The 12,026-nt window shown below is 38.4% G+C and overlaps 1 protein-coding gene across 1 annotated transcript in view; it reads left to right on the forward strand.

Moving 5' to 3' along the window:
* Positions 1-12,026, forward strand: part of uba7 (ubiquitin-like modifier activating enzyme 7) — a gene marked incomplete at its 5' end in the record, with an annotated part of 40,274 nt that overhangs the window by 12,596 nt on the left and 15,652 nt on the right. Inside the window, 7 exon segments of the mRNA XM_014031786.1 lie at positions 63-127; positions 1,614-1,824; positions 3,738-3,812; positions 4,314-4,515; positions 4,602-4,684; positions 7,883-7,975; positions 9,429-9,620. Coding sequence (XP_013887240.1) covers positions 63-127; positions 1,614-1,824; positions 3,738-3,812; positions 4,314-4,515; positions 4,602-4,684; positions 7,883-7,975; positions 9,429-9,620 — 921 coding nt within the window.

Raw genomic sequence — 12,026 nt, forward strand, 5'->3', positions numbered from 1 at the left:
ATATATATATATATAATGTACACTTCTTCGCATCACACTAAGGGAACATGTCATCATTTCAGTGGGCCAGGGATCAGTTTGAAGGACTTTTCAAACAAACGGCTGAAAACGTGAATTTCTTCTTGAGGTAAGACATGATTCCATCTTCATATGGTTTAAATCAGGGCTACTCAACTGGCGGATGTGGCCCGCGAGTGACCAAAGTTTGGCCCGCCAATTGGTTCATTCATCTCTTCAGCCCAAACCCCCGGATTTCTACTTTAATTAGCATAAGTTCTTTTAGTTAGAAATAGACATGTTTGATATCAACAGAAACATCAGGATCTTGGCTACAGGTTGGTAAAAACCATTTCTATGAAAATCCAAGACAGTTGAAACTATAAGAGTTGAAGATAAAACTATGAAAGTGAAAATAAAATTGCTTTAAAAATTTGGCAAGTCASAGATGTCAAAATAATATTTGTGTCAAATAGGAGGCATAATGTGTTATTTTTGTTTTTGGTATTGTTTAATTATCGTTACTTTTATAGGGTCCTATATGTTGTATTAATGATTAAATGCAGCAAAAACTATTTATTTATAAACTATTTCAAAGGTAACAGATCTTGTAATACTTGGTTTATTTACATAATGACTTTAATTGCTGGATGTGCGGCCCCTGAGCTGTCGGCCTGCAGTAACTGTGGCCCCCAGTGCAGTTTAGTTCAATAGCTCTGGTTTAAATGGAACAAGCGATGGATGGTAATCTGCCATCACTTTACTTTCTTTCACCTTTTTTGGCATGACTTACCAGTTACAAAAACAATAATAGAAGGCTTCAAACTTGTGCCTAATTCTGTACAATAAAAATGTAATCCACGGCAGCTTTAACATTGTTTTTTTTTCTTTTTTCCTAAAAAAAAAGACATAACTTTGTCTAAAATGAAAAGGTGCACTGAGAAAGCRCTGTACCTTTACAAGGAATTAGTTAGTGACTGTACTGTTTACATTTGTAAGATTTCATTAACTGGTGCATGTTTGAGCTTGTTGTTTTAAGAATAGCCCTGGATTTACTGATCACAAGGTACTGACATTATCACACCATCACCTAAATCATTGGACCCAAACTGTGTCTGAGCTCGCCRGAGCCTTTCTAAGATGTCTGTTTGTTTTGGTGAGATCTGATATCGTCCCCCTCACTGTAACGTACTTACACAGTTTCATGTGTATTTAAAGTAAAGCTCTATGTCGTAGTCCTGTGACTTTTAGGTCCCAATAAGTGAGGTCATGGAAATAAACAGCGATACGCTGTTGTGCTATTGACCCAACTACGCAGCTATATGCAGAAGTCTGACTCAAGATGTTCCTGTTTTTACCTGTTTGCATGTACCTGCATGCAGAGGAGGAAAAATCTTTACTTCACTGATACAAGAAATGTTAGCTTGGTCACTTTCACAAATATTGTGAAAATATTTGGTGTGGTAGTAGCTGAGCGTCATTTCCAACTAATGCTCTGAGCTTGACATCTTGCAGTCATGTGTGAGACGGAGCCAAAGTTTGTTTAAACGTTATTACCATCTGTGTGCTGTACTGTATGTCCAAATTACAGTGAATTCCTTCCCTTCTTCCCGCAGAGATCCAAAGTTCATAGAGCGTACTCTCACACATGGAGACACTGAGGCCCTGGAGGTTCTTGAAGGGGTTTGGAGCAGCCTGCAGRACGTGGACGCTGGAGGACAGCGTCCGAAGAAATGGGAGGACTGCGTTCGCTGGGCTCGCTGCAAATGGGAGACTCTCTATAACAACGATATCTGCCAGCTTCTGCACTGTTTCCCTCCTCAAGAGGTAATTCATACGTGGAAGAAAACAAAAATGTCATGAAGTGTAGATTATGTTCATGGACACATGGGGGCACTGATGGCATGTGTGAGATCTTTTCCTGCGGTAAGACATCAGAGCCTAAAAGAAGCATCGTATTTCACCAGGCTTGGATAAAACTAACACTGCCTGAAAGCAGCTGCTGATAAATATCTCTGAGGGGCTTTAAGGGCTTGTAATCTGTTGAAGCATGCAGACAGAGTGATGTCACATGYCGCTGTCACACCTGGGGTGATGGGGTGGGGTCGGGCATCAGTATCAACTCAAAAAGACCCCCCTCACTAAYCCCAGTTACTAACGCCATTCCTTTAGTACTGTCACTGACTGTCCTGCATGGTTATGGAAATTCCTCAGATCAYTCACCCCCCACTCCGCTCGCGGCTGTTTAAATATTTCGAAAATTGTGGAGAATTCCCTGAGCGTCTCATAGTTTTCCTGCAGTTTTATGTTTATTGGCTCACCTAACGGTTACAAAACCACAGCCACGTTGATGATTGTTGTCATAGTTCTGGTTCTCCTTTTTTATTTTTCCCCATCATGTTAAACCTGTACAAGATTTGAAGCTCTATTGTTCTCTTGGAAAGTCGCTTGTTGCCACAGACTTTCTGAGGAACTATGATAAGGTGGCTGATGTCAGTTATCTGTCAAACTGACAGATTGTACGGAACGCAACAAACACAGATAACGACACACATGATGTAACGCCTACTTCTGGGTTAGCAGTCGTCACAAAGAAGTCAGTGTGGAAGTTTTACTATACAATGTTTTAATATAGAAGTCATTTTATTACTTGAGGGTTTGGTATTTCTTCCTCCTGTGCTTGGTTTTTTTATTTTATTTTAAAAGCTCTCTGTTGTCCTGACTGGTCATTTTTACACATTTCCTGTTTCAATATTTTTAGACTTTTCCAGATATTTGTTATCAATTTTTAGATCATTGTCAGCATCTAAGTATAAACTTTATCTGAAAATGTACAGTTGGCAGAAAAAAACAACACAAGTTTAGCTTCCTAATCATTAGGTTCAAATCTTTCTAAATACAACTTCTGGCTCATTTTGAAAATCTTCTGAGTAAAGTAGGGAAAACCAAAACAGCATGTTAGCAGTGGTATTTTTTGGCTGACAAGTTTCATCCATAATGWGCAACAAACAACAAGTGATATGCATTCATAAAGCAGATATTTCAGAATAACTGTCTTTAAAACTTAAAATATGTTTATGTTTTTTATATACTTAATATAAAAGCATTTTGAACATTTTTTTATTCAGATGTCAATGTTCACAGATAAAAATGGGGGGTGGGAGGTTTGTTATGTATTTTCCAGGCACATAGTACAGTTGCTTTCCTTGTTTTTTTAGGGAGAAATTCATTATTTTAGACCTTCTGCTCCTGAGCCATTTGAAGTCTAAAAAGGCCTGAAACTGTTGGTGCCTTTTGACTGCAACCAAAAGCCCCCCTGCAGTGAAAACTGCCCCAACTAGCTAAACTCTCTCTTTCTCCACATTTGGACCATTTGGCCTCTTTAAAGCTGCCTTTGTTCCTTTATCAGACATACAAATTGTGTCGTCAACACATGGCTGATAATATTGTTTGTGCCTGGCCGTCATCCTGCTGCATCTAAAGACCAGAGAGAGGGTTTATCACATTGTTTACTGACACAATTTATCTGACTGAAAGAACTCTGTCCATCTAAAATATACGTATTATATATCCCACGTTTTGTGGATGAGAAATTTCACTGCAGCTGTGGCTGCCACCGCTCTGTGCTGTGTTGCTTGATGCTATTTTAATGAGRAATCGTTTAAATATAAAAATCTGCCGTGGTTTTACAGCTGTTTTCTGATTATGATAAAGGGATTTTTTTTTGGCTCCCTCTTTAGGTGACTGCCTCTGGTCTGCCCTTCTGGTCTGGAACCAAGAGATGCCCCCATCCTCTGACCTTTGACCCTAACAACGTGAGTAATGTCTGGCTCAGTTCATCATGCAGTAGCACTGCTGATACACACCAAACAGATGAGGAAAAACAAACAACAACAAAGTAACACAGTATTTGGAGATAGCTGCTCACATTCCTTCTTATCTCGGCTGATTGTGACTCCTTCTCTCTGACCACTTAATCGATTCTTCTCAGGGCTACAAACAAGTAATAAAATGCAGATAAAGATCTGCTTTCTTCACACCAGCCTCCTTGTTAGCCAAGTTGTTTGTCTGTCCTGCAACTTGAAATGTTATGAACAGTGATCATCTTACCTGTCATAGATATTTTTTCTCTTTGAACAACATCAGTTTGGAGAAATAAAGTTTTAATTCTGACCGATTTAATAAGACACCATCTAATTTGAGTGAAGTCTCAACTGATTTTTAAATCCAAAACTATGCAGCTGCATTGATTTCTCTCTATTTTCTTTTCTGATAATTAAAGGTAAAAAATAATTATATATTTTTTTGTATTTTAGACTACACATATAGATTATGTGATGGCAGCAGCTAATCTATACGGKCAGCTCTTCGGCATCAAAGGGACAAGAGACCTTGCTTCAATCAGAAATGTTTTAGAAAACGTCCAAGTACCACCTTTTACTCCCAAGTCCTCCGTAAAAATTCATCTCACTGACAAAGAAATGGAGGAGGAGAAACAGAAGGAGGGTGATGATGCTGGTGAGTTGATTTTTAATGCTTTCATTTAGTGACTTTACCACCCGAGTTCTTCCAACGTGTGAGCTCTCTCTGTGTTTTTGCCTCAGACAAAGCTCGACTTGAAGAGCTGAAGGGAAAACTGTCCTCAATGAAAAGCTCCGCTCAGATGTACCCCGTCGACTTTGAGAAGGTAGAGCACCACGATACCTCCGCTGCACACTGCACAGAGGCTGCACACAGGGACAGAGTGGAGCCTGAGCCTTAGCAGGGAGCAACACTTAAATGTAAAGATGCATTCAAAATGTGTGTGTGTCTCAGTGACCTGAATCAGAGCCAGGACTCTGCACATTCATGAGACAGAGCGCGATTGTATTCAGTTTACACACACAGTGTCTCGCAGCTGAGTTAGGTATTCTGGAAAAGTCCTTCCTTTTTTTTCAGAAAAAGGAAAAAGAACAGTTGAGTTAGTGATGAAATGCAGTGCAACCTAGATGTTAGGTGTTAAAGTCAGGTTTCTGAGCAATAATGGTGTATCTGTAGACTGCTACAGTCCACTCACACGGCTTCTTAAGTAGATTAAATCAACTTTAATGAAAGTTTTTATTCTGGATGCTGACAGGTAAAATACCCATTGCCCTTAATAAAATCCTAGCCAGATCTCTCCTGTGTTTATTCACACATTGAAATAACAGATTTATTTGGTAGGACCATGTGTGTAGTAGGGTTTGAGTGCAGTTTTTTATTTTTATTTATTTTTTGTATAACTTGTTTCTATAAGCAATAAGAACACATTCATTTTTTTCTTACTTTTGAAATAATTTTTGTAATAAATTACCATTTACCCAAAAAGTTTAGTATTTATCATGAGTGTGTGTCAACATTTACCCTCATTTTGAACATAAAAAGTTGGATTCTAAGCTTTTTTTCCCCCTAATAAATGACTTTAKATTATTTTAGATTTTCAGTTCTTGGGACTTTTTGAGAGTAACTGAGGAGTTTTTCAAATGTCTACATACCCTAAATCTTTCTCTTTGGTTGTTTTCTCATTGCTGATAAGAAAGCTAAAGTGACAAAAACATCATATTCAAAAATATCTCAATACACTTTCATGACTGATGTTTTTGTAACAAAGTTTTTTTAATATTAATAGTGTTTTACTTTCATGTTTGAACAGTCACTGTAAACTTGTCTATTCACTATAGAGCTGTGTCACAGACACTGATGTTTACTTTTGTGATAAAAAAGTAACTTTTTGAGGAAAATCCCCACATTGCAACTTAAAGCAAACTACCATTGTCCTGGTTTGTTGTGGTGGGAATACAGAAAGGAGGAGTTTGTTTCCTCCAGTAGTTTGAGAAATTTAATCAGTGGCAGATTTTGTAGTAATGTTAAATAATTTGATAATTAGAAAACAAAAAAATCTTCTCAGCCTGTGGTTTTTGAGCAGAAAAATTCTGCCTAAATCGTGTAATAAGTGTTGTTTTTAAATTTGAATTGATCATCTTAAAAAGAAAAATTAGAACAACTGATGACTTGTAGAATTTATGATTTTTCTTTATAAATTAATTAAATAAATAGAGTAATTACTGAGTAAGAAATGTTGAGAATTCTGTGTAAATAGACCCATCTTACTCAACAATAAATGAAAACAAAAAACAAAATTCATCTCTGAAGTAATTGGATTTTTTTTTCTTTAAATATAGATTTGAAGCTACATACTGTAATATAACTCATTTCCAAACAACACTGTCCTTTTTCTACATACAGTAGAAGCATTGAAGCCTGTAAAATTAGCTGAAGCTGATTCAGAGAAACATTGTTTGGAAGGTTTGTTTGGCTAAGAAAAGTCTTTAAATCAAACACAGACCAACAGCAAAAGCATCGGGGAGGATGTAGTTGAAGTTCTGCAGATTTTGTTAGTGAAATCTGAAAGAAATTGGACTGATTTTAAGAAAMTGTCTGACTGAGATTATGGTAAATCTCATAGAAGAGAGGTAACTGAGGTGTATGAGGTAAGGCATGCACCTATTGAATGTCCTCTTGAATGAAAACTACATTCCCAAACTCCCCTCTCTCAGCTGAAGCCCTGCGTGCCTTGCTCGTGGATTGATGGAATGTGTGTAGGAGGGTTTTTAAGGCATCGGGTTGCCAGCTTGAAGCTTCTTCGCCACCCCTAAAGCCATCTTGGTACGACAGTCCGTCTCTARGCTTTTGTAGAGCTGCCAGAGCAGAGGCCTGACGTCAGCGGCCACACTGATCACAACAAAAATCTCAGTTTCATTGAATTCTGACGTGATGACCGCAGTAATGCAACAGGGAGGGTGAAGAGCATCACACCACCACCAGGCATGGACTTGGTTCTGACCTGCCTTGTTGGAAATATCAGTATTATTAATTTAGTCCTGAATGAGGCAGGGTTCGTGCAGGGTATTAAAAAGTCTTAAAAAAAAGGTCTAAAATTTGAAAATCTACATTTTTGGCCTAAAAATAGTCTTAAAAACACCAGATTTTCATCCAAAGTCTTAAATTTCATTTAGTCAAGTCTTGTTTTTTTTTTTTTACTTTAATTCATTCCTGAGTAGCATTGGCTGCATAAATAGAGTAAAGCAAAGTAACCAGAGGTTGATGTGATCTGTCTTTGTGAAGTGCTTAGTTTGCTACCAGTCTTTTTACGTGTTAAATTATAAATCCCGTGATAACTGCAGGTAAAAATCTGTGATTTTTGCACTTGGTTGGAAGCGGTCCACTGCAGTCGATATGAAGGTCTCATAGATATGACTGATTCTTTAAAATAATTTGGTGTTCTTGTATTAAAATTAAAAATTCTTTCATAGCTAAGTTGATAGCTATGTTAAAATTTTTGGAATCATTTGAATGTTTTTGTTAATGCTTCAGTTTGGTCATAAATATCATTCCTAATGGTCTTAAATTTAACTTACTGAAACATGCATGAACCCTGAGGAATTTCCTTTTTATTCACTGTTTGCTTGTGATGCTAAAGCCGTATTTGTTATTAACTTACACACTAGACCAAAGGTTCTCAAGCCATTTGGGTCTGGGGACCCCTTACAAGGTTGAAACAAATTCCAGGGACCCCCTCATAAACCCCATGCTGTTTAAAAATATAATATATTGTCATTTCAACCCCTAAATTCCATGGGAATAAATATTTTATTAAGTTTATTATGTTTGTTTTATTAGTTCATTGTTCTCCATGCATTTTTAAAAATAAAAACCAAATTAACCTTTTAGAAAAAAAACTTTTGAGGACCCCAGGATACCTCTCGCGGACCTCTGGGGGTCCAGGGACCCTAGTTTGAGAACCTCTGCTGTAGACAATGTAAAAAATGTTAACTGAATGACTGATGTAGATTTACCATCGCAACAGGATGATGACAGCAACCTCCACATGGACTACATTGTGGCTGCGTCCAATCTGAGAGCAGAGAACTACGACATCCCTCCAGCTGATCGCCACCAGGTCAGCATCATGTGCATCTAATCCACACACATCTATGATCAGGGATGTTTTCGAAACAAATGAACCTGAGGTGAGGGGTAATATGAGAGAGGGATAGAAAAGGTGCAGCAGCAGACTTGCACCCTCCTCCCCAGGGGTCGTGTTTTTTTTTTTTTTTTTATAGTTGGCTCTTCACACACCTGCCCCAAAGCCACATGAACAGCCTCCTCACCTTTTGTTCCCGGAGCAGAACTAATCACAGCACTTTACCTGCTGCCTGGAAGGTGACACCTGAGCCAGGCCTTGTACCCGCCGCCGCTGCTGCCGACAGATGGAGGTCTGCAGGGAGGGGGATGGGAGCTGCAGAGTGAGGGGAGGCAGAAGAGTGCTGACCCCGTGATATGTTGCAAACATCTCCACGTGTCGTTAATAACTTTGACTTAACCTATCATTTTAGGCCTGTTCACATACTGTAAAATAATGTTTTTTTACAAATGTATCACATMTTGATCACACTGATGATTTTAGTGGCAAGGCTATATTTTAAATATGTAGAGTAAATAAAAAGTAAATTTATCACAATGTGTGCTTAGGTAACTGCTTCAGAGTAATGGTGCRACACAAAATGTGAATTGTCGGGACAAGGACGTTTTAGAGCCTCGGCTAATGAATAATTTCCTGATTCATGTTTATTTTATTTTAGTTAAGAAATTTCCTAAAATTGTTCTTTTACGAAGACGGTGTAATTTACAAATTAACTGAAGTGTGGCTAAAAAGGAGCTGAAAAAGCAGAATCTAGCACAAAAAATCAGAACAAGAACACGTTTGCTGATTTAAGCAGCTGAAAGGGAGAGCTGAAATGATCACAAAATGTGAATTTAGTTGAAAAAAACTTAAATTAGCCGTAACTAGCTGAAAAGTAGCTTAAATAGCACAAAAAGCTTACATTAGCAAAAAAGATGATAGAACTAAATTAGCAGAATAGCTGAGAAGAACAGAAAAAAAGCTAAAATGAGTTTTAAAAAAAGAAGCTGAAGGAAGATAAAAAAAAGCAGAACCAGAAAAAAGGTGACAAAGGCAGGAAAGGTTTGACTATTTTGAAGGATTTTAAGGATGTTAAAGGCAGCTACATTCATTTTCAATGAGAGCAAAAATGGCAGAAAAGGCTAAATATCTCAGAAGGTATATGTTACTGAAATACCAAAAGTCATAGCTGGAATGTCCTGCGGAAGATGAATATTTTGATACAGAAATTGTTTTAAAAAAAGCACTAAATTATGGAACAAGATTCATGCCGACAAATGTATACAAAAGACATGGATCATATCAATACCTTTCACACAATTACATTTATTTATATGTTATTTTGGTCACTTGTTCAGGACAACTTAGAGCCCTTCACAGGACTGAGATTTTTTTTACAAGTTAAGGCTTTTATAATGGTAAAACTTCCTTCTCGTTGTCTTCTGTTTAGAGTAAGCGCATCGCTGGGAGGATTATTCCTGCCATCGCCACCACCACAGCAGCAGTGGCGGGCCTCATGTGCCTGGAGCTGTTCAAACTGGTCCAGGGTCACAAGAAGATCAGCTCCTACCGCACAGCTTACCTCAACCTGGCTGTACAGTACATTGTTCTGTCCCAGCCAAGCCGCCCGCCCAGCTTTGAAGTGAGTAGCTGCCTTTTTTTAAAATATATATAGCCCCAACCAAGCTCAGACAAAGGCTTCAGGGCATTCAGGAAAAAAAGATCTATGAAGTATTGAATCACATGAAGCCTGAGTAAAGCACCTTATAAGGTCGTACAGACACCTTCTTTATATACAAACATCATTCATTTTGGATAAATCTGTTTTTAGGTAAATGTCCTTCTACTTTGGGTGGAAAGCATTAAGTTATGAATGAGTGCTTTCAGAATGAGAGCTGGCTACAAACTGTCAGTGCCTTGTATGTAAGCCAGGTATTTAGCTGGCTCAGCATAAACCTCAGAATATTTTAAGCAAACAGACCCAGGCTTGGCTCTGTTTGAACACATGAATTGAATTCAAGGTGACTGTAAATCAACCACAAAAACAATCTTTAAGGGTGCATTCACACCCGACACATTTGGTCTGCTTTGAATAGACCAGAGTTCGTTTTCTCTGTTGGTTCGAGCCTTTTGCTGCATTGTATTTACATCGTATTCCCGGAACTGGTAAATGGTAGTGACGTCATTTCCCAACAAACTATGAAACTGCATTCCAGTTAGCTGACAGGCAATTGTACTGCTGCCGCTAACCTAGCTACAACCTAGCTACAACGCCGCTACAATATAAACAATGACAAAAAGAGAGCTCTACTACGTATGTCATGCAAGTAAACATTGATTTTAATACGTACAGTATTGCACAGAAAACACAGTACTTGTGCGAGTGATTAAACATGCACAAAAACATTTAGAAAGATAGTTAACAATAAAAGTTAGGGAGTTAACTTTCTAAAGCTGCGAGTAGCCGCCATCTTGAAATCGAAACTGGGGACAGTTTCATTTCTTCCACTATACAAGTGGAATATTACCACTGGAGGGGGCATTCCAGTTTAAATCTACCAATGGGAACAGGGAAATTACCACTTCCCAGGACTACTGGAACACAGCATTTTATGCAAACCCTGGTGCGGACCAAGACCCACCTCTGGAGGCGGTCTCAGTCTGCTTCAAATGAACTCTGGTGCGGTTCACTTCTGGTGTGAATACACCCTAAGAAAACATGATCTTAGGGTCTGGTTGAGTCTATAGTATTAGGTTTAGTTAGATTGAGAAGTCACAGCTTGGGTCTGTTGTGTCAAGTTGATTATTCGTTTCCCAACCCTGGTCCTCAAGACACACTGCCCTGCATGTTTTAGAAGGTTTCCTGCTCTTACACACCTATTTCAGAGGATTGCAGTTCAACAAAAACCTGTTAATCAGTAATCAATTGAAATCAGCTGTGTTGAAGCAGAGAAACATCTAAAACATGCAGGACAGTGTGCCTTGAGGACCAGGGTTAAAAACACYGATTTAAACCACAAATGTGAAATTATTACCAATCATTTTCAAGAGCTGATGGTGGTTTAAATCCACAATAATGTTCCATCAGGTCATTTTGCAGCCTCTCTCGCTGTTTCTTTTAAAATCTCTCCTTTAATTCTAAGAAATTATTACACCCAAACTTGAATGCGTTTCCCGTCCATACATCAAACTCCTGACTGCAAAAATTCACTTGGTGTAACTAAGTGGGGTAACGGTGTGTAACCTGAGGGTGCGGTGGCAGGGGGTTCGAGACAGTCTAGGTCTGGTTTCAGCTTCAATTACCAGCAAAAATTCAGCATCTGCAGAAAAGAGCTGTGTGATGACAGAAGCAGCTGCTTCTCAGAGGCTTCAGAACTTCTCTTCTTCTCACACCAGTTTCTCACTGGTCTGGCTTGATTAACTTGTTTGGGTTTGTATTATTTTGTTGTCTCTCATAAAGCTTGTGTTAATATACGTCACGCTCCCAAAGCAGTATGGATCTGTGGAGTAGTAGTGTTCAATCATTTTATTTATGGTATGTGTAGATATTAGACTGTTCATTCCCGGCCTTTTGAAGCTTCTTTTAAAACAATAAAACACATTAAAGCTTTTAGGATTTTTTTTTCCAAAGGGGCCAAAGAAGTGTTTAAACTGATTCATAAAAAAATAGATCTCACAGTTACTTTTCAATGACAAACACATGTGCATTTGTATTCATCTATTGAAGAGGATGATGATCTCATTTCTGTCAGAAAAATCTTTTCTGTCCTCTGTTTTCATCGTTATTTTAACTCTGTGCGGGGTAATCATTTTTGATGGAGAATCGGGCATTAACTGCAATCAGATGGTAAAGAGAATCGGTTTCATGTGCTGTCAATTTAAAACAAATCAGGCAGTATGGACAGTACAGATAACAAAATATCTTTTTTCATTGGCATCTTGCTAACTGTAACCCATGCTTCAAGGTTGGATGGTGTTGCCCTCCTCGATGGTCTGCAACCTGCAACTCTGGGGTCACATGTGGCTCTTTGAAGCTTTGGCCAAAGCT

The sequence above is a fragment of the Austrofundulus limnaeus genome, unplaced genomic scaffold (assembly GCF_001266775.1).
Source record: "Austrofundulus limnaeus strain Quisiro unplaced genomic scaffold, Austrofundulus_limnaeus-1.0 Scaffold1319, whole genome shotgun sequence".
In the NCBI taxonomy this organism is placed as follows: domain Eukaryota; kingdom Metazoa; phylum Chordata; class Actinopteri; order Cyprinodontiformes; family Rivulidae; genus Austrofundulus; species Austrofundulus limnaeus.